A 23,491-nucleotide genomic window follows, 5' to 3' on the forward strand; every position below is an offset into this window, starting at 1 on the left:
ATGTCAAGGACAGCGGGGGTTATCATGCCACACCAAAATTGAAAAAAATTAAAAGTTGGATTCCAAAAGCAAAGTGCAGCAGGTATTAGGAAAGGATCTTCAGGAATAGTAAACCTGGATAGACGAAGGGCGTCAAGGAGATAGAGTTCTTGAAGGTCCCATGTTTGGCAAGAACAACTCGATCATACCATTCCTCCCATTCTGACCACAATGTAGGTCAGCAGCGATGAGGTCAGTTCATCCTTCAGCTCTCCCAATCAAGGTCCCCCTCGTAAAGAAGGCAGTGATCCTCTAAACGAGGATATAGAGCAGGAAACAGGACAGGGGCTTCTCTGAAGATAAGTCTAAGGATGTATTCTCCTTGAGTATGGTGACGAGGGATGAAGATGCGCCGATCAATGGTGCTTGGTTCACCAGCTTTGTATTTGTCTATCTCTTTATTAAGACACCTCCTCAAAGCCACAGACGGGCTCATACGCTCAATAACTGGTACTTTCGAAGAAGAAGAAGAAACCATTTAGTGAGAAATTGAAAGGAGGGTGTAAAGAGTGAGTATGAGAGGGGTAAGAACTTAAAGCCTACAACAATAGGAGTGAAAGGCAATACTAGACAAGTGAGTAGGTGAGATTGCGAGAAATTGGGATTTTAAACCTTTCTATCAAAAAATTACCCGTTCAGCCTAACGAGTCAAATACCCAAGTTAATTAATTGGTTATTTTTTGTGGGATTAGGGCCTTTATTTCAAAACAAAAGAGGGTCCTGAAAACACAGCAACGAGAGTTTCCTTCAAGAGCAACATTTCGAGAGGGAAACATATTTCAAATACTCAGCTTGGCGTCGGAAACAGGTAGTCGGCTTCGAAGCCAGTTTCTTCTAGAATCTTTAAAACTTGTGCCTTAAACTCAAAGTATAGTTAGGGTTTGTTTACTTCAAAGGTTTTAAGAGTATGTTTATAAGCTGTCCATGAAAGGCAATTTCGTTCGAAAGATCTTTTGGTAAAGTATTCTTTGAGTAGAGTATAGCTCTTGCCTAACATTTTCTGGATTTCGAAATAAGTAAGCACTAACAGTGTGAAAATTTCAAAGGCCAGAGGACTAACCCATACATTAAAGTACTTTCTTGGACTTTCTGTTAAGACAAATCTCTTCGAAGACAAATATTGTCACTCTTAAGAGAAACTCTATACTTCGAAACACCTAAACTAGGCGTCGAAGCAATATTGGTTAATTCAAAGCTGTCATTTACACAGATTATACGAACAAGGTAAGGAATAAGATCATATTAACCATACAATTGAAATATAAAAAATCCCATTTTATTGATAAAACATTTACATTGGGAAAACCTACTTGGTTACATTATCAATTTCGTAAAAATATGGAATGGACAAAGTTACAAGATCATGAAACTTTATCCAGCAAAATTCAATAAATACATATTCCTTTTCTAGCCTTTCTTCTATCCTATCGAAATTTGGTTTTTCTAATTGATGAGTCCTCATTTGGAAGAAGAGTTGTTGGGCCTTCATTTCGAACTTTATTTGCTTAATAGCTCTTTCCACTTCGTCTATCTCTCCCCTCCCGTGCGTATTACCCATATTGGTATCTTCTTCAGTGGCATATTCTCCATTCTCTGAATCATGATTCTTGAAGTCTTCATACTCTTCAAGAAAATTCTTTGCCTTATATTGGGTTTGAATGCGAGCAGTAGAGATCTCCTCCAGGGACTCACTACTGGCAGAAGCATTTTTGTGCTAGTTGAGTAGGAGAGGGAGCTGATCCAGGAAAATGTGAAGCTCTACCTGGGCCACAGGGTTGAAGATGTGGTTTTGAGAGACAATATCACAAGCCCATAAAAGGTTCTTGTGAGGAATGTCATTTCGAAGGACCTCAAAGGATAAATGAGAGAAAGCAGCAAGCAGAGTCTGGGCTTTGTACTACTGATAAGCAGTTGGAGGAACTGGAGCCTGATAGGGAGCAAAATGCTGGCTCTTGAAAAGGGTGAGCTTCAATTCCTCAATCCAATTAGGATTGGGAGGCAAGAAAACAGCAGTTGGGTCCCCTCCAAATGAAGGTGGAAACTGAGGCTCGTTCACACACTCTAACCAGTCAGAGGAGCAAAGTTTTTCTTTTTTGGCTAAGAGTGAGGGGCTGATTCCCAAAGCTTCAATGGGGTGTGGGGTCTTTCGCACTATTCTGGTTGGCAAAGTAGAGGTATACCATGCCGAAAGCAAGCTGTCTTCAAGATAGTGAAGACGATCGAAAGGGACATATAGATATACTACAGAGCTGCACATAGAGGGATGAATAGCAGTGGGGTTATCAAATTTAGGAAATCTATGGTGGATTCGCTTCCTTGTTTGAGATTGAGTGGGTGTGGGCCAAATACCCCAGCCAGTATTTCCAGAAAAGAATGAGACAACTTCGTCCCATGCAGAAGGTTTCGGAGCAGAGGTAGAGCTTCTAAGATCCATTTTTGCAAATCTTGGTTCAAAGGTTCGTATTTTGCAAAAGTTTCCATAACTTGCATAAATGGAGGTGGATAAATGTGACCAAAAAATGCATGAAGGTTTTTTCGAAATCAAGCATCATTGCCCAAAACCTCCTCGTATGTTTGATCAATGCAAGAAAGAGCTTGGTTAGCCATTGGAGATGTATTAGTCTCTTCGTGTACACAAATAGTGGAGGTTCAAAGCGCAAGAAAGAATTTAATAAAGTTTAGTACTTCATTGCTCGAAAACGGTTACACTTCCAAAATAAACAAAGTCCATGCATGTCCTAGGACGTGGGCAAAATGCACTGATCCACTAATATCACCAAGTATTGGGTATATTAGTGCAGGGAGTAATGTTGGCTATATATTTTGTATAAGCCAATCGCAACCTAACACGTGGCTCGTAAAGGGTAGTTTGAGGAGTTAATGCGAGTCTCCAGTCAGCAACAGACACGTGGTAGCTTATATTGGTAACAATGGATCTACGCAGCATTGGAGCAGTTAGAAGGCGCAAGATGACTTGACCTAACGGTTACTCACAATTCAAATTCAAATTCAAATTCAAGAGGGAAGTCCAACTGCAAGAATAGCGTAGTGAGAGCAAACTGTTTAAGGCCATGACCAGTGATCGTGGAAGGGTATCTTGACGGTTAGAAGACCACTTCGACAGTTACTATTAGAGAGTATAAATAGAAGAGAAGGCCAACAGAATAGGGACCCAGACTCAGATTCATAAACTAGTTATTTACTTCATATTTTTCTTTCTAGTTTTTACATTTCCAGTTCTTCAATTTCTATGCCTTCAATTCCTGTACTGCACTTCATTTCTTAGGAGTAGTTTCAAGTAGTTTGTCGCTGTGAACCTCTTCGAGGCTGGGTCATTGTAAGTTTTCATTTACTTAATGAAATTCAATTTCTAAACTGTTTGTACTTATTATTATTTATAAGTTTCTCCTAAATAAAGCCACCAATACAAGCCCTCTTCATTGAGGCTGAAAGAATTTTAATACAATCGTCTGATAATTGGTTAGCAATTAAATTTTTTGTAAGGACTTATTGATTCTTACTAGTACTCTTAAAATTACATAATTAACCTTCAAAAGCTAAAAAAGATAATAGTTTCACATGGCTGTGAAACTTACACAAATATGGATTTCATGTGTGTCTCACATCTATATAAAATTTTTAATAAAATTTTTAAAATCTTTAATATTTTTAAATTTATATTAAATGATTAAAAAATATATAAAAATATAATAAATTATGATCGATGAAATGTATGATAATGCGTATAATTTTTGGATGGAAAAGGCAAGATTAGGCCCACTGAATATTCTTTTGCAATCGATGGAAGAATGCTAACAGTCGTTAAATCCGTTACGACTGAAAAACTTGGCCCTCTCTCTGTGTGTGGATAGCCACACAAATAAAATGAAACCCCCCTCCCTCCTTTAGATTTCACACACTCTCAAAACCCGCTTCCCATAACTTGACTGTCCCAAAACAAAAACAAACACAAACACAAACACGCACACACACAACAGATTATAGAATCAATCCATTCATGGCTACTATGCTCCTGGTCCCTCCCCATCCCCCTCTCTCTTCTCCCAACAGTCTCTTCTCTCTCCACCCCCTCCTCCGTCTCTCCCCTCTCCGCACCACCACCACAAGAACCGTCAGACCGCTCTCGGTATCGTCGGCCTCCTCCTCCTCGAGTGCTCTCCAAGCTCTGATATTCGACTGCGACGGTGTCATATTGGAGTCCGAGCACTTGCACCGCCAAGCTTACAACGACGCTTTCTCTCACTTCAATGTTCGTTGCCCCACCTCCCCTTCCTCCTCCTCTCAGCCCCTCAATTGGGACCCCCACTTCTACGACCATCTCCAGAACCGCATCGGTGGTGGCAAACCCAAGATGCGATGGTCTCTCTCTCTCTCTCTACAATTCTCTCAATTTCTATTCTTGATGTTTCTTATATATATACATATTGTTGATTTGGTGACTAGAATTTTCATGATTAGGTACTTTAAGGAGCACGGTTGGCCATCTTCGACCATCTCTGAGACACCTCCTGAGGACGATGCTGACAGAGCAATGTTAATTGATACTCTCCAGGTACTTCATTCAATTTGGTGGTCAACCCCTAAACATATTGGGAATTATATTTGGGCAGATTTCACTTTACCCTTGTGGTTGTGGTTTGGCACAAAAGCTTTGTGGACTGAACTATAGAGCAACTGTCATAAGGGTTTATATGCTCATTTCCAAATATCACGAGTAAATTGCACATGGAGTAAAGCACATAGGATTAAACTGAATTTTACCTTAAAAAATTCACGAAAATATCTCTACTTTGCATAATGAGATTACTTATGTAGAAAGAGTATTTTAGTCTTTTCGTTTCAGCCTTTAACAACCTGATTTAGTGCACAAACAAAGGGTTACGCGTTTATTTTCAAATGACAAGGCTTATTTGCACATTGGCCAAACCATAAGGTGTAAAGTAAAATTTGCCCATTATAATTTTTAGTTTGGCTATGTGAAAAAAGGTTCCATACCTTTTGAGTTTCTATACTAGTGCACAATCTTTGTGCTAATTTCGTAGAATTGAAAAGATTTATAATCTGTATCATCAATTAGTTGGTTGTATTGATTGTTTTAGGGTTATCTATCTGTGTAGGACTGGAAGACTGAAAGATACAAAGAAATTATCAGATCTGGGACTGTGAGTACAAATTTTTGTATTCTTCATTTTTGATTACTTGTTAGTTCATCTATGTGGGTGATTATTCTGGATGAGTGATTGTGAAGAAAATGGATTTGAGTTAATGGGCAGGTGGAGCCCAGACCTGGAGTATTGAGATTGATGGATGAGGCGAAGGATGCTGTAAGATGAACATTTTACCTTATAAATGCAATTATCACTTTGTCATGGTTCTTAAGTTTTTCGTTGAATTTGCATCTGTTATCCACATTTAATTAGGTTATAAGACTACTTATTCTTTCCAAAGTTGTCAACTTCGATGTCCTTTTTCATACATGAAGAATCCTGCTTGTCTATGCCTCCCTCTGTTATCATATTTGCTTTTCGGCTGATGGTTATAGGGTAAAAAATTAGCAGTCTGCTCTGCTGCAACTAAAAGTTCTGTTGTGCTCTGCCTTGAGAACCTTATTGGAATTGTAAGTCCTCCTCAGAATTTTTTTATTTATTTTTAATTATATAAGATAGGTTAAACTATTTAATGTTGTCTTCATGTTTTAGGAGCGCTTCAAAAGTCTTGATTGCTTCCTTGCAGGTAAGTGATCAGTTTCAAGAAGAGATTTTTCTTTACTTATTTTGTCTGTATAATGTGTCAGGCATTTGTTGACAATGCAGATACCTACTCATCAATCTGCTTGTATTTCCTTCTAAAATATGCATTAACATTTATGTCTTAAATGATAATTACTTTCTTCATTTGTGTGATCTATGATGTTAACATTTTGTGTTGTTTCCTTTATATTGGAAGTTGAATCAATTGAGTTGGCCAATCTGTATTTTTCAAAATGCTCTGTTCAATTTGTAGGGTTATGCAAGTAGTTGATCCCTTTTCATCCATCAGTTTCCTTTTGATTTCTAATTATTCTTTGCTCATTATTTGAGGTTTTGTCACTTATAATTCAGATCTCCTTATGCTTATAATTTATTATCATTCTTGATCAAGCTTTCATTTCCATATGCATTAAACATAAATTTGCATTTATCTAGAAATTCATTTCACATGCAAATTAGGATACAATTTGGATCTTTGAGTTCCATTCTAATGACCTTGCCAAGGACACATGCTATGTCCTTACAAATGAACATGCTTGACAAATCTCTGATGTTCTTTGTTAGGCACATGCAAAAGAAGGAAGACATATCATATGTGAATATTTTTCTAAACATGCTAATGAAAAGATAGTCTAGTGTGATATGTATGGGGTTAAGGAGACTGAGGACAAGTGAAAGCTCAAATGACAAGTTGAGGCAATAAGAATAGTATTCTTTTAGAAGTAGGGATTACATGTTGACCCAAGTAATGGGAGTAAGCTTCATAGAGTTTTGGGATATATTATACTTCAGTTCATTAATGTTTTGGTTTCTTGAAGTTTTCTTGTTGTTGATGCAATTTTTAATACTGATTGGTCAGTAATATAGAATTCCTACACAGGATACTGACCTTTAATGAAGTTTTAAAGTGGAATCAATTTATTCCAAGTATTGAGTAATACTTCTTCCATTTGTCAACATTTCCACATAGTAAGTATTTTCTGCATATTTCTTGGGAGTAATTACCAAGACAAGTTAAAGAAAGTTTCTAGCTATGTCCAACACTTGGTTGGTCCAACTCTTGGATGCTTAACTTGCGAGTTCCTATATGATATTAGCTTCTTATGTTATTACTTGTAGTTTTCTATGCCTAGACATTGCAATGAAGGTTCTGCATACTAGGGTTAACAATGCTTTGGACAATTCTTTATGCATTACTTGGAAAAACTAGCATATGTTTTAGGATGTATTAACTTACTGTGGTGAAGTGGTTTGGCAATACCCTTTATGATCCAAGCAAATGCTCTTGATCCTCTAGTTGATACCTGAAATAGGAATGAACGCTCCGGTCGGGGGTGCTGGAATTAACACTCCGACGAGCAAGTTAGTATTCTCTCAAATCTTTCCTCTATCACAAGTTGTCGTTCTTTTTTTTACATACCCCTTTTTTGGCTAATGTTCCTCCTTTTTATATTACGCTTAGGCCCAGGGTCAGGCCCACTCTTGACCTTACATATAATTATCTAGTCGGCCTTCCAGCTAAGTGTGTTGGCTCCCATTCGGCTTTTTATATGGCCGATTCGTATATGCGGCTTCATGGGCCTCCCGGTAGGGCCGACTTGTCTTCGGCCCAATATCCCAACCGGCCTACTCAGCCTTTCTACCTCATTGATTAAATTTGGCCTCCACAATTGCTCCTTGAACATCCGACTAATACCATTCAGTCGGCATGTTTGGTTTACATATCGAAAGTCAAAAATACGGCGCTCGCACTTCTTTCAATACCGAAGCGGCAGAATGAACACAATTAGAAATCATTACAACTTCCCGCCCCTTCATACATGTTGTTCATTTAATGCGATTTGAAACCGCGCTATCCCTTCGAATGTTTTTTGAATGTGCTAGGCTCTTGGGTTGTCTCACAGTATTATTCCTTCTCCAAGACCTCTGCGATTTTCGCCTGCTCCCCATTGCCCATCTCTCTCTAACCTGTAAGTTCTTCTCTTCTTTATATTTCTTCCTCATTCTAGCTCCCATTTTCTTGTTCGTTTTTAGTTAGCATATTTTCTATTCCGTTTTGAATGGTGAAACACTTGAAACCTCTCCTTTATACGGACCGTGATTTCGCCTTTCGTTGCCATTTCTCAGTTCCAGACGACGTCCATTTGTCACTCATGGCAGACAGCGTGGTTGACATGGAGAGGACTGATGCAAGTACGATCATCTTTTCTCTCCTGTCAATCGCTGTGGGCAGAGTCCGTTTTCCCCTTTCATCCGTTTTTTAGGGCCGTTCTTCGCTATTGGGGTCTACTCCTTTCACAACCAAACATAAATTTTTACCGAATTATAATGGGTGTAATAGAATTAAATCGCCGACTTAGACTTAACCTAGGAATCCCTGCTATTCGGCACTGCTATGCCTTGGCGAAATCATCTGGTCTGCAGGGACGTTACTTTCTCAGGGCCAAGGACACAGATCACCATTTAGTGACTATACTTGCCAGCTCTGGTAAGCGTGTCGACGACGTCATGGTCGTTGTCCAAGGCAACTAGGAATTCGACGAAGGCGAAGATCTCCTGGACACTGTGCCTAGACAAAAAGGTGAGCCAGGTGGCCGTACAGACCCATTTCTCTTTCGTTTGTGCATTTTTGTAGATTTATTCGGCTTGGATTCCAGATTTATTCAGCTGGGATTCCATGTACTTATCTTTTCGTATGTGCAGGTAACGATCTGAAAAAAGCACTAACTTCGGCCGACGACGCTGTGCTTTCACAAGTCAAAACCGCATTTGAATTCTTCGGCCATCCAAACCTTCAAAAGCAAGGGCGGGCCGCCCACGTGCTACTGCGATACGACCCAAAATATTCAACTTTTTCGACTGCTAATCACATCCCAATTCTAAGAGGCGAGCAATATCTCATGACACTCATCTTCCCAAACTTCAAGAGCCTTAGGCCCCGTTTGTTTTGAGAGATAAAATGGAGGGGATTCATAGTGAGGGGATTAATAGTGAGGGGATTGTTAATGAGGGGATTAATAGTGAGGGGATTGATAGTGAGGGGATTAATAGTGAGGAATTGTTAAATTATTTTTATATAAAATAATAAAACAAATAAAAAAATATAAAAACTTCAACATTATGTTTAAAAAAAAATTCTCAATATATAAAAAATAAAAAAAATAAAAAAATTTCTAATCCCCTCACTATTTTTCTAATACCATCTCTACCTCCTCCTTACCAATCCCCCTTCCTCCTCCTTACTAATACCAAGGGATTACTAATTCCCTTCCTATCTCTCAAAACAAACACCCCATTCTCAATCCCCTCCTCACTATCAAACCCAATCCCCTCCCTATAACCCCAAACAAACGGGGCCTTAGGGATATCGGCCTTGAGGGTTCAACCTCAGAGGACCAAGGCGGTGAAGTTGGCGATCGGGTCGCTGAGCAGCCAAGCCAATCTAACTCAGATGGGTCTGAGGGTCGCTTGGGGGAGGAAGTTGATAGAGCTCTTAATTTGGCCTTTGAAGAAGTCGACTTTAACCTCCCATCCACCTCAAGCTGAATAGAAACATCTCTTTTAGAGGACGACATTTTCACCGACTTGGGAGACTTACCTGGCGTAGACCCTAAGAACATGGCTGGAGAATCGCTCACACAAATGGCTAGAAGGAAAAATGCCGAAAAGATGGCAGCCAGAAGGAGGGCCGAAAGCACTGGATCCGTACCCCCACCGTCCGTTCCTGTTGAGGAAGCGGAGCGAGAAACTGTTGCGGCTGACTTGGTCGTTGAACAACAATCAAATGATTTAGGCGCTAAACACAGGAGGGAGAAACGCCCCGCCGAGATAGAGGCCGAGTCATCCGAAGAGATAACCGATAAACGACCTCGAATAGAAGAGTTGTCCCAAGACCTGCTGACGCCGTTTATCATCCAACCTAGGATGAAGAATGCGTCGGTTTCTGCCGATGCGTCGGCTATTAAAGATCCTACCGTGGCCCTAAGTGTGGCTTCGGCAATTTTCTTGTCGATGGACAAGGCTGTGTTCCGTGTAGAACCGGACGTGATTTCAATAGGATTGGCTGCGCAGTCGACGATATTGGTACGTAACTAGGAAATTCAAGCACTTCCAATTTCTTTTATAGCATGCCCTTGTCTTGTTTCAAGCGGCGGGTAGAATCGCAGAAATCGGCCATCGTCACTATGACGCCGTCGAGCAAATCAGCGTACTTAAAGCTAAGATTAAGACCGCAAAGGGCAAGGCTAAAAAGGCGCTAGCCGAGTTGGCGGTAGTGTCTCTTAGAGCCGAGTCGGAGGCCAAAAAGACGGAAGAGGAGCGAGCAAAGGCCAACGTTGAAGAGGAAAAGGCCAGATGTGCCGATTTACTCCAGGTGGCCGCTAAGGAAAGAATGAATATGAGTGACGATACGCTGAAGGTGGCCAAAGAGGCGATCGAGAAACTGGAGGCCAATTTGGAAGAATCAAAGAAGGCGAAAGAGCTCGCCGAGTCAGAGATTTCCAAGGAGTTCAATGCCAAAGAAAACGCGGCCATAGAGAAGTGCGTGGATGAGGTATTGAAATTCGAGAACCGAGGCTTTAAGCATGGCTGGCTTAAACCCCTGGCTCATTTTGTTTAGAGGTCATTTGTAGGGCAGTTTTCATGTATAAAGTGACGGTTGTATACACTCAGTTTATTAATGAAAGTAGCCTGTTTGTCTTTTCAAGAAAGCAAGAAAACTCTGTTCTATATTTGCTAATGAAAATTAGTGGCCGAATAGATTCATATATCTGCTCTTGCCCCAATTGGACACGTTGTGCCAGCGCCGACTAGAACATATGGCCCAAAGCTATGCTTGTCTGGCCAATGTGACATTAGAGCAGCCGATTCCATATGAGCAGCTGGAGGTTGAGCCATTGGAGTCTGATCCTGAAGAATAAATATTGTGTTTGGGTTTGTGTTAGTTTAATTTTGCTTGATGTTAGGTATCCTATATATCTTTTGTAGGTTTGCTCATTTTGTTTAGAGGTCATTTGTAAGGCAGTTTTCATGTTTAAAGTGACGGTTGTATGCACTCAGTTTAATAATGAAAGTAGCCTGTTTGTCTTTTCAAGAAAGCAAGAAAACTCTGTTCTATATTTGCTAATGAAAATTAGTAGCCGAATATTTGCTCTTGCCCCAATTGGACACGTCGTGCCAGCGCCGACTAGAACATATGGCCCAAAGCTATGCTCGTCTGGCCAATTGGGGCAATGTAGCATAATTCGGCACTAACATATGTGGCCAAATAGATTCATATATGTGTCCTTGCCCTGATTGGACATGTCGTGCCAACGCCAACTAAAACATATGGCCCAACGCTAAGCTCGTCTGGCTAAGTGGGGGCAGTGTAGCGTAATTCGGCACTAACATATGTGGCCAAATAGATTCATATATCTGTCCTTGCCCCAATTGGACATGTCATGCCAGTGCCGACTAAAACATATGACCCAACGCTAAGCTCGTCTGGCCAAGTGGGGCAATGTAGTGTAATTCGGCACTAACATATATGACCGAATAGATTCATATATGAGCCTTTGCCCCGATTGGACATATCGTGCCAGTGCCGACTAAAACATATGGCCCAACGCTAAGCTCGTATGGCCAAGTAGGGCAATTTTTCGTAATTCGACACTAACATATATGGATATGGCCGAATAGATTCATGTATCTGCCATTGCCCCAATTGGGCACGTGGTGCCAGCGCCGACAAGAACATATGGCCCAACGTTAAGCTCGTCTGGCCAAGTGGGGCAGTGTAGCATAATTCGACATTAACATATGTGGCCGAATAGATTCATATATCTGCCCTTGCCCCGATTGGACACGTCGTGCAAGCGCCGTCTAGAACATATGGCCCAACGTTAAGCTCGTCTGGCCAAGTGGAGCAGACGTTGTACCGACACGGGATTAGCTGTGGGGTGCATCGGAAATAGCGCATCCATAATTAATGAACAAGTCACCTAGTATTTAGGAGGTTTCAGGCGTCATGAAACAGATCTGGCACAGATGACAAAAGGGGTAGTCAATAATTTGAGAGCGAGCAGAGACTGGAGTGTCGACAGTGGTCGTGAGCGAGACCATATATGTTTGAGAGATTATTTTTCAACTGTAAAGGAGAATGAAGGGGCTTAGCAGAGCTAGATGCGGAAATGCATCACGCTACTGGGGGCGAAGCTCAGAGAACAGGAAACGTGACAGCGGAGGGGAGCGAGAGACGTTGGTCGCCCAAACGTCGAAGTAGGTCCCCCAGAAGAGGTGAAGTAGCGAAGTCCCCCAGAAATGGGGCGCAACAACGAGGGGGCTCAAAGAGTGGGCATACCGCTGTGCGAAATGAGCCGAGCAGACTGCCGCGCCCGCTGAGCTTTTCGGTCTTTATTGGGAACAAACCGATGACCAAAACAGACTTAATAGTCTGTGATTCTAACGTGGCGGTGGAATTTACGCGGCAAATATTCCCACCAGAAGTGCAGCAATCGCTTGTCGGCTGGGGCGATTATGAGGTTTTCAGGGAAGGTATACAGGGGGCGATCCGAGGACTTTACAGCATGTATGAAGTCGGCATGCACCTGTGTGCGGCGCAAAGAGAAATCGGGCAGAAGGACGAGCATATTCGGGATTTGAAGCGCCGCGCGGAGAGGGCTGAGAGTGAGCTAAAAAAGGCCAAGACGGCTGAGACGTACTCAGCGTGTGCAACAAACCCGGTTACAGACAGAGTCAATGAGTGCCTATTGTATCATGCTATAGCCGATAAGGAAACAGCAAACATGTTCGCCTAAGAGGTGATAAGAACACGAGCCTATGAAGAAGGTTTTTTTGATGGCTGAAAAATCGGCATTAAGAAGACTAAGGAAAAGTGACAGAAGACGTTTGTCGATGCAAGAACCGCGGCTTTAAGCACAGATGGGTTAGGGCTTTACAAGCCGCGGGTGTCGACTCGGCGTCACCGTTGTACAAAGATTACAAGTTTCCCTTCGATGCTTTTGATGCCGAAAAGACGGACGACGAAGAGGAAGGTGCCGATCCGGAGAAAGCTTAAATAACAAGAAACCATGTATTGTACTTTACAGTCTAGTAGGACTCATGTATTGGCAACAGGAAGTCATATTAGTTGAAATAAATATTCATTGTTCTTGTGTGTCTTATCAATCATTACATATTTATGGTCCTATGCCACTCTATTGCTCTTAGCTTGTATCTTTTGAACCGTGTGCTTACTAACTTTGGTAAATTGATTGCTATGTTTAGGCAGTGCACCTATTTGAAAACCCTCTCAGCTGTTACTCCGAATGCGGAGGCTTATCTGGCCAATCGTGCCGAGCACGAGGGGCGCTCCGAATTCGAAGTCTTTGTAATGGCCTAGGAAGCACGGATACAGATACGGGATACGGATACGATACGATACGGATATGGCGATACGGAAAAATTTGAAAAATTAGGATACGGGTACGGCAGGGATACGTTCGTAAAAATATTATTTTTACAATTTTTAGTAATGCAGTATGCATAATAATAAAACCTATAACAAAAGACAACTTAATAAAGAAGAAAGATTCCTATAAAACTAAGAGTCTTCAAGGTCAATAGCTTCAACTTGTTCCCCTTCATCAGTGAATATCACAGGACCTTAGCTAAAGCCAAAAAATCATTATTAAATAAAAATTTCAGCAAATATACTTTTTTAAGTCATCAACGATAACCTAGGAAGCACGGATATGGATATGGCGATACGTCAAAATTTGAAAAAGTATGATACAGGTATGGCGGGAATACGTTCGTAAAAAAAAAAATATTTTTATAATTTTAATAATGTAATATGCATGAAAATAAAACTTAAGGTAAATTAATATATAAAGAGAGAGATTCCTATTAACCTAAAAGTCTTCAAACATTCATAAAACATCCAAAACTAAAAACAAAAGCAAATGCAAATTAAACATCATCCTTAGATGCCAACACCAAAAAAAGAATGAGAGCAAAGACAAGAAACGTGAGAGTGAGAAGTGAGAGAGACAACAAGGATACATCAATTTAACAAATTCTATTACTTTAACTCTTACTATATTCCTCTTATCAAAGAGCTAAACAAAATATTATAAGTAATATGTAACTTCGAGTATCCGATACTTCAAAATTAATAAAAAATTAATTAAGAAGTATTTGATACTTTTAAGAAGTATCCGATACGTATCCGCGAGTATCCAAGGAGTATCGGTATCCGATAAGTATCCGATACGGATACGTCTCCCTTTTTGAAGTATCCGTGCTTCATAGGTAATGGCCAAACGTGATCATGCATGAGAGGCGCTCCGAGTTCGGAGGCTTATTCGGCCAATCGTGATCATGCACGAAGGGCGCTCCAAATTCGGAGTCTTTGTAATGGCCAATCGTGATCATGCACGATGGGCGCTCCGAATTCGGAGTTTTTGTAATGGCCAAATGTGATCATGCACAAGAGGCGCTCTGAGTTCGGAGGCTTATTCGGCCAATCGCGCTAAACACGAAGGGCATTCTGAATTCGGAGTCTTTGAAATGGCCAATCGTGATCATGCACGAAGGGCGCTCCGAATTCGGAGGCTTATTTTGCTAATCGCGCCGAGCACGAAGGGCGCTCCGAATTCGGAGTCTTTGTTATGGCCAATCGTGATCATGCATGAAGGGCGCTCCGAATTCGTAGGCTTATTCGGCCAATCATGCCGAGCACGAAGGGCGCTCCGAATTCGAAGTCTTTGTAATGGCCAAACGTGATCATGCACGTGAGGCACTCCGAATTCGGAGGCTTGTTTGGCCATTTTAAATGAGAGGGCGATAAGAAAGGTACTATACGTTGGTAGTTGAGTAACAACATAGATGCATACATATTTACACAACAGCAAAAACAAAAATAAGCTGGCACATTGTACAAGTTGGTTTAACGATAAAATTTACGCAAGTGGGTCGAATTCCAGGGTCGTGGAAGATTTCGACCAACCATGTCTGTAAGGCGATATGCCCCTATGCCTGCAATCGAATCAATCTGATAGGGGCTGTTCCAGTTGGAGCCTAATTTTCCGTCTACCAGATTTTTCGTAGCAAGAAGCACTTTCTTGAGGACCAATTCTCCGGGAGCATAACGGCGCAGCTGCACGCGCTGATTATATAACTTGGCGAGTTGTTGCTGATATCGTGCCTTGTGTGCGAGAGCCTGATCTCGGCGTTCCTCCAGCAGATTTAGCTCCAAGGCCAACATCATGTCATTGCGCCCTGTATCAAAAGCCTTTGATTTCAAGGTGGGCAGGCTGATTTCAAGAGAGATGATGGCTTCTGTCCCGAAGCACAAAGCGAACGGCGTTTCTCCACTAGCGCGCCTCGGAGTGGTGCGATGAGCCCATAACACACTAGGCAGCTCTTCAACCCACTTACCCTTGGCCTTTTCCAAACGTTTCTTGTTTCCGTCCAGGATTACTATATTTGAGAACTCAGTGTGACCATTGCTTTGTGGGTATGCTGGTGAGGAAAAATAAAGTTGGATATCATATGTGTTACATAGATTCCGATATATGCCGCAGTCGAATTGGGTACCGTTATCGGATATAGGTGCCTTGGGTATGTCGAATCGGGTAATAATACTTTTCCACACAAAGCGTTTAACATCGACGTCTCTGATGTGTGCTAGCGATTCTGCTTCGACTCACTTCGTGAAATAATCTGTTACAACGATCAAGAATCGTTTATTCCCTGGAGCACGCGGTAGTGGTCCGACGATGTCAAGGCCCCATTGGGCAAACGGCCAAGGACTCATAATGGAGTTCAGCTCTTCAGCGGGCAGGTGAGTTAATGGGGAGAACTTCTGGCATTGTTCGCACTTCTTTACGTAGTTCTCAGCGTCTGTACGCATGGTCGGCCAATAGTATCCCTGCATTACGGCTCGGTGGGCCAATAAGCACCCTCCCGAATGGGCGCCACAACTGCCCTTATGTATTTCCATCAGGAAATCCTCGACTCTATCTTGATAAACACATTCCAAATATGGCCCAAAGAGAGACTTCTTGTAAAGCTTGCCTTGGGGATCCAAGTAATATCATAGGGCTTTATTCGGCAGCTTATGGGCTTCTTTCTTGTCTGTTGGTAGCTGTTCTGAGGAAAGGAATACGGCGATGGGATCCATCCAACTCGGCCCTGAGGCAATGGTGTTGACCTGAACAAGCTTGGAAGAATTTATACTCGACTCTGGGATGAATCAAACTTCGATGGTTCGTTTGATTTCCAAGTTAATGGCTGAAGTCAGGCAAGCAAGGGCGTCTGCTTGTGTGTTCTAATCTTATCTGATTTAACTCGTGGTGATCGAACTTTATGAGCAAGGAATTTGCTGTTTTCATATAGGCTGCCATTCGGTCGTTTCTGGCCGCATATTCTCCTTTCAGCTGGTTGATGACTAATTTTGAGTCACAGAAAACCTATAACCGTCTGGCACCTAGACAAAGCACATTGTGGAGGTCGGTTAACAACGTTTCATATTCGGCCTCATTATTCGACGCATTGAAACCTAGTTTGACAACCTGTTCGATTGTTGCCCCTTCGAGGGTCATGATTACTACGCCTGCCGCGATGATTGGATGATCCATTACAATACATCTACCAAATGTCTCCAACATACATTCTCCAATCCGGTTCGGGTTGGGGGACGAATTGGTCAGGCTTGAAGGTGGCGTGGTACCCTGTAAACTCGACTACAAAGTCGGCCAATACTTGGCCTTTGATGGCCGTTCTAGGCAGAAATTGGAGGTCATATTGGCCGAGTTCCAATGCCCATTTAGAGACTCACCCGGACGCTTCCGTGCTACGAAGCGTTGTTCAGAGAGGATAGTCTGTTAATATCCCTATAGTATGAGCCTGAAAGTAATGCATCAGCTTTTTGGCAGCGACCACAAGAGCCTGGATGAGCTTTTTCAGTGGCAGGTATCGTGTTTCAGCGTCGACCATCGCTTTGCTTACATAGTAAATTGGTCGTTGCTCCCCGAGTTCCTCCTTCAATAACACAGCGTTGACCGCCTTATCGAATACCGCGAGATACAAGATAATGAGTGATTCGCCTGGCATTGGGGTTGCCAAGAGTAGCACTAAACGGAGATATGTTTTCAACCCGTCTAGTGCAGCCTGGCACTCAGAGGTTCATTGAAATGCTTTGCCCTGCCGAAGTGTGTGAAAAAACATTCAGCAGCGATTCGAGGAACGGCTGATGAACCTATTGAGAGCAGCGGCCATTCCTATTAACTTCTGGACTTCTTTGGTCGACTAAGGTGAGCCGAGTTTCGTAATGGCCGTAATTTGCCTCGGGTTGGCCTCTATTCCACGATGGTTCACGATATAGCCGAGAAACTTGTCGGATCTGATACCGAATGCACATTTCGAGGCATTGAGTTTCATTTTGTATTTTCAGAGAATGCCAAAAGTCGTGGCTAGGTCGGCTAGATGAGTATGCTTTTCCTTGGATTTCACCACCATGTCGTCAATGTATACTTTCATGGTACGGCCGAGTTGTTCTTTAAACATAGTGGTGACCAGCCTCTGGTACGTTGCCCCCTCATTCTTCAATCCGAATGACATGACCTTATAGCAATAGGTTCCTTGCGGGGTGAGGAATGCGGTCTTTTCCTGGTCCTCCGAATCATTGCAATTTGGTGATAAACCCTGTAAGCGTCCAAGAAACTCATGTGTTGGTGGTGCGCAGTTGCGTCTACCAGTTGCTTGATTCGGGGAAGGAGAAAACAATCCTTTGGGCAGGCTCTGTTCAAGTCCGTGAAGTCCACACAAACACGCCAAGATCCACTTTTCTTCTTTATAACCACGGTATTGGACAGCCACGTAGGGTAAGTAACCTCTCGAATTTCCCCAGCTTCCAACAGCTTGTCAACCTCCTCGACAACGGCTGAAGTATGCTCTGCGGCCGACCGTCGACTCTTCTGAATGATCGGTTTAACTTTTGGGTCGACGTTCAAGCGGTGTTGGGCCACGCTCGGACCCACTCCCGGCACTTCATACGGTGTCCAAGTGAATATGTCGATGTTGCCGAGTAACAAGGAGACCAGCTCTTGTCGCTCAACTGCATCCAGGGAGGTGCCGATCATAAAGAACTTTTAAAGTTCCCCGTTGATGTTGATCCGATCGAGGTCTTGGGTTGCCTTATCACTGGGGGTTTTTCCTACATCCTCGAGGCTTTCTAGATCCGAAACTTCAATTGAATTCACTTCTACTTCCTTCGGTTTTTTTTGCCGAAGCGGTAAGATAACAAGCCTTTGCCAATCTTTGAGAACCTCGAATCTACTCAATGCCTTGCTGCGTCGGAAAACGGAGTAACTAATGGTAGGTACTTGGCATGGCCTGCATTGCATGCAACCAGGATCTACCCATTATGGGATTGTATGGTGACGAAAGTTTGACAACCAGAAACTCCACGTCGACTGATTTGGTTCCTGCCCGTATTGGCAGTGTGATCTTGCCTAAAGGGTACTTGGGGTTGGCATTGAATCCGAACAGAGGATACTCGGCCGGTAGCAAGTTTGAATCGGTGAAGCTGAGTTTGAGAAATGTCTTGTAGTACATGATCTCCGAGGTGCTCCCCTGATCAATCAGAACGCGCTCAACGACGAATCTGACTACGCACAACTCAATTACAAGGGCATCATCGTGGGGGAGCGTTACCCCTTTGAGATCGGCGTCATCGAAGCTAATTTGGCCAGTTTGTGAGGCTGTTTGGCTGGTGTGAACGACTTGGACGGGCTGCGTTGTAACTAGATTGTATGCACCTGATTTGGCGACAACAGACTATATATGTGAATCACGCCAAACGGAGGTGAATCCGGTCGTAGAACTACCGTGTTTGGTTGATTGCCCTTGCGGATGTGCTATGCCAATCGACCGTCTTACACCAGCTCCTCCAGATGGTTTTTCAGTGCATAACAGCTGTCAGTCTCGTGGCCATGGTCCTTGTGATATTCACACCACCTGTCCTTGCCTCTAGTGTCAGAGGGTCCAATCATTTTGGATGGCCACTTAAAGAACGGTAGATACTGGATTTTGGGTAGGATCTTGCTAATCGGCTCTGCCAACTCCGTGTACTTTTTGTCCGAACGTCTGGGGCGCCTGCTATACACTTGATATTGCTTGTTTGAACGACATGAACATTGTTCGCTTGATCGGCGCGAATCCTACCGATTGTCTCGTTTTGCCTAGCCCCACGATTCAGGGCTCCTTGATGGAACGGTGCTTATCGGCTAAACCAAACCAGGTGGCGCCGATTTTACAACTTTCTGTCCGGCCTTGACGCGAAGGGCATCATCCTCCACCTTGCAATACTCCTCAACTTTCTTCATTAGCGCGCAAACTGTTTTGGGAGGTCTTCTGGTCAACAAGATTCTAAGAGGGCTATCTGGGTGTAATCCCATTTTAAAGGCGATGATGGCCATGGAGTCATTACAGGCATCGTCCACCAAGTTGAAATATTCCCAGTAGCACGCCGAGTACTCTCAGAGGGTCTCTTCTGGTTTAATTTGCATTGCCCAGAGAGAGTCGGCTTGCTTTGGCTAGACCTCGTTGGTGATGAATCTTGCCCTGAAAGATTTTTGAAGCCGATGAAAACTTTTCACTGAGGCTGGCTCCAGTTTATAATACCACCTGACGGCCAATGGTCCCAGGTTGCTCGGAAACATTCGGCACATGAGTGCTTCATCATCAGCATGCAACATCATCGCTTGTTTGTAATGACGAATGTGATCGGTAGGGTCTAATTTACCGTCATACAGAGTAAAAGTTGGTGCTTTAAACTTTTTAGGCAAGTTAGCCGTAGCAATGCGTCGTACGAAAGGATCGTGTTTATCCTCGTCCTCTGAACCATCATCTCCTTTTTCTCGTCGGTGCCGTACATATGGGCTTCCCTTAGATGAGCTGGACATGTCGACTCGCCCCCTTTTCTTGGGTTCCTGAGATGATGAATCGGAAGAGGCACTGCCACTATCGCGTTTCCGGTGCTGACGCCGTTGATCATCCTTCTTCTTCTCTGGTGACCGTCCCTGGTCGTGACGCGATGCAGTTTGTTAGGATTTGGCTAGCTCAACAGCCAACTCCTTTCGTAGGCGTTCGTTATCAGCTGCTATATCTTCCAGACGTTGTTTGCTTCGTTTTGCTTGATTTATGATCATCGGCATGGTTTCTTGCATCGAGGTTGAGGGCAAAGTTTGGGCCACTGGGTCGAAGTTCAGGGCCATTCGGGTGGTGATATTCTTTGGACCAAGCATAGTTCTTGGTGTAGCATCATCTCTCGGTGTATCATCATCAACAACAAATGGAGGATCTTTTGTTGCATCTGCCATGATCATGTTTGAGTATTCCCACAGATGGCGCCAATTTTGGTGAAGTGGTTTGGCAATACCCTTTATGATCCAAGCATATGCTCTTGATTCTCAAGTTGATACCTGAAATAGGAATGAACGCTCCGGTTGGGAGTGCCAGAATTAGCACTCCGACAAGCAAGTTAGTATTCGCTCAAATCTTTCTTCTATCACAAGTTATTGTTTCTTTTTTTACATACCCCTTTTTTGGCTGATGTTCCTCCTTTTTATATTACACCTGGGCGCAAAGTCGGGCCCACTCTTGACCTTACATATAATTGTCTAATCGGCCTTCCAGCTGAGTGTGTTGGCTCCCATTCGGCTCTTTATATGGCTGATTCGTATACGCGGCTTCATGGGCCTCTGGGTAGGGCCAACTTGTCTTCGGCCCAATATCCCAACCGGCCTGCTCAGCCTTTCTACCTCATTGATTAAATTTGGCCTCCACACTTACCTTTAATAAGCATGAGCCCTATACAGCAGAATTTAATGCCACTAAGAAATGTATGTCTAGGCAATTCAGGTTTCTGGACAAGGTAGACCATGTGTAGACGTAACCTTTCTGGCTTTTTTGGTATGAAGTACCCCCATCAATTTGAACACACATTTGCTCAATTGAGCACGAGCTTCTACCATTGCAGCAAGCATTTGTGTTACTAACAGTTCATTAACTATGGCCATAAGCAAAATAGTCAATGGATTGCTTTTGTATCTTGCAGAATCTATGCCAATCAAAAATGTCTTGCAGAATCTAAAGAAAGGGAATAAGGTTTTAAAAAGCATGAAACCCTTGTGAAGGATTATTGTTGTTTATAAAATCTTAAGGTAGACAAGTAGGGAACAACCAAAAGAATAAAAAAGGGAAACTTGCAAGGTAGGTTTGTTTTGCAGCTAATAATTTATGGGTTACGTACACTACTTGTCACAAAACGAAAATTATGGGTTACACTAGGTACCCTTATAATTTGAGCGTTGTTTCAATATTATTTATGCAGTTTCGTTGCAACACATTGGACCCTAATTTTTCAATTAATTCTAGTGGGTCCAACTGTCAATCTTTGTTAGAGATTTTGGCGGTTAAAGGACTTATGACAAGCACATGGTCTTATAATAGAACTTATTGACTATTTAGCCTTACTTGGGTAAGCCCAACCCATGTGTGAATCTTATTTGGGTTAATAGGTATATCCACCATGATATGTGGTACCCTCCGGTTGTGCCATATCATCACATCATGGCTTCCTCAACAAGCCTTACCTGCCACATGTCACTTCTGGCTAGTGGACTAGTGGACCAATCACCAAGTTGAGTGTTTCAAATCATGCTCAACCTTGTTTGGCCTACCCAGTCTTGGGATTGGCTAGCTCGATCACTTGGTTCACTAGCAACCCCACCAAGAAAGTCAGACCCCCTCATGCTAATGCTAGCCATCAACCGGCTCAATTACCAAGCTCGCCAACAACCCCACCAAGTTAGATCTCCATCTTGAAGACAATTCCACTATTATCTGGGCTAGGAACAGAGCCTGTGAATCACACTTGAAACCATTAGAGGACTTGGATTGGAGGCTAGAATTCAAGGTTCGTTCTGGTGCTCACTGAGCTTCCTCTTGAGTGTGTCAGGGAGTGTCAGACGAGTGTTGGTGTCAAACATGAACATAATATCTTCTTAGAAGTTTGTGTTTCTTAGATTACATTGTGTTTCCTTTCATCGCTCTTTCTCTCTCCAGTCTTCACCTCTTCTCTCTATTCGTTTCTTGGTTTTCCTTATTTTTCTCTCTCCTCTCCCTTAAGCTCAATTCCACTATTGCCACCACCACTGCCACCATTAGCGACAAGCTCAATTCCACTATATTTTATTTTATAGTCAAAAGTATTGTTTACACGTTGAACTCATAGCAAGTAGAGAGGGCTTTTTTTTCTCTTACTTTCAAAGAAGTAAAATTTACAGTTCAATTTTCTTTGTGTAGGTGATGATGTGAAAGAAAAGAAGCCTGATCCTTCAATATATTTGACAGCTACCAAGGTAATCCACATAGTGTGATATATACTCTGTATTTTGTGCGTGTACATGCAAACTAATGATTTTCAATTGTGAGTTTGTCATATGATTAAGAAATGTTAAATCTTATACCTTGCAGAAGCTAGGCCTGTCGGGGAAAGAATGTTTGGTGGTGGAAGATTCTATCATTGGGCTACAGGTCAATCTCTTTGCTTGTGATAATTGCTTAAAACCTTAATTTTAAGGCCAAAGAGTTTTAAGACCACATTGTGAACAATCGAAAAAACTAGCATTTATTCTGTAAATCATCTTCGTGTCATGAAATTCTGGTAAGAATAGCAACTCAATTGTATATTATGAATTTTTTTGTTTTAACTGTTACAGTGTCTTGTCATGGTCATGCCATCTGCTACGTGTTTGGCAATTGAATGTTGAAACAGAAAATATATCTTCTGTCCCAATATTTATCTCATTACTTCCATCAGATATTCTGTGTGTCCATATTAGCCACGGGCAGCGTTGCTTGTTTTTTTCAATAAATCAACCATTAGAATCTGCAGCGTGGGTGATAATGTTCAGACTGGCTAATATAATCTCACCTATGCAGGCTGCGACAAGTGCTGGGATGTCATGTGTTATTACTTACACATCATCGACAAGTAACCAGGTAATGTCTCTCTCTCACTGCATGGGGAATAACTGGGCATTATAGTTAAATGGTGCTTGCAACCAATAACAGGAATTGTGGTATGACATGACTTTGTTAATGTCTTAAATTTATATAGGATTTTAAAGATGCAATAGCAATCTACCCCAACTTAAGTAATGTTAGGTAAAGTAGCCATTCGCCTTCAACATATGGATATTTAGTTTTATTTATCCCAATCATAACCAATCGTCCATATACTCCCTGCAGATTAAAAGATTTAGAGTCGTTGCTTCAGAATGTTGTCGCAGCCACTTAGAGAATCTGTTTATCAAAAAAATTCTGGTGGGTTGTCGAGCATTGGTTGCAGGTATCTTTGTGCCTTTGGCATCACACTCTGGTCACCACATTATTTAATTTTTCATTGCATTTCAGGCCAAACATATTTTGATTTGACAAAAATCATAAATTTGAATGGTCCTATCCTGTATCTTGCATTCAGTCATATTTCCAAGGTGTATAATTGTAAATATTTGAATGATTTGTTTGGAAGATGTAATTAAGTCCCTGCTCTCTCTCTCTCTCTATGTATATATGATAATATAATTGCCTATATTGTGATCCACTGTCCTGGAGAGATTATTAAGTAA

The 23,491-nt window shown here is 42.3% G+C and overlaps 1 protein-coding gene across 3 annotated transcripts; it reads left to right on the top strand.

The window, feature by feature from the left end:
• The first annotated feature begins 3,872 nt into the window (after nucleotides 1–3,872).
• Nucleotides 3,873–23,414, top strand: LOC114287274 (Haloacid dehalogenase-like hydrolase (HAD) superfamily protein). 3 transcript variants are annotated; one of them, XM_028230571.2, is made up of 11 exons: nucleotides 3,873–4,419; nucleotides 4,519–4,612; nucleotides 5,178–5,222; nucleotides 5,334–5,384; nucleotides 5,603–5,677; nucleotides 5,760–5,793; nucleotides 22,164–22,219; nucleotides 22,335–22,394; nucleotides 22,803–22,862; nucleotides 22,981–23,027; nucleotides 23,112–23,414. In XM_028230571.2, exons 1-11 carry the CDS (start codon nucleotides 4,058–4,060, stop codon nucleotides 23,158–23,160), a joined length of 933 nt encoding a protein of 310 aa, XP_028086372.2. In that variant the 5' UTR covers nucleotides 3,873–4,057; the 3' UTR covers nucleotides 23,161–23,414. The 3 variants fall into 3 exon arrangements, with proteins under 3 accessions (XP_028086372.2, XP_028086380.2, XP_028086390.2); XM_028230579.2 differs by lacking the exon at nucleotides 22,981–23,027; XM_028230589.2 differs by lacking the exon at nucleotides 5,334–5,384.
• Nucleotides 23,415–23,491: the final 77 nt, after the last annotated feature.

Source organism: Camellia sinensis, chromosome 1 (assembly GCF_055761805.1).
Source record: "Camellia sinensis isolate YWXY chromosome 1, ASM5576180v1, whole genome shotgun sequence".
NCBI classification, from domain to species: domain Eukaryota; kingdom Viridiplantae; phylum Streptophyta; class Magnoliopsida; order Ericales; family Theaceae; genus Camellia; species Camellia sinensis.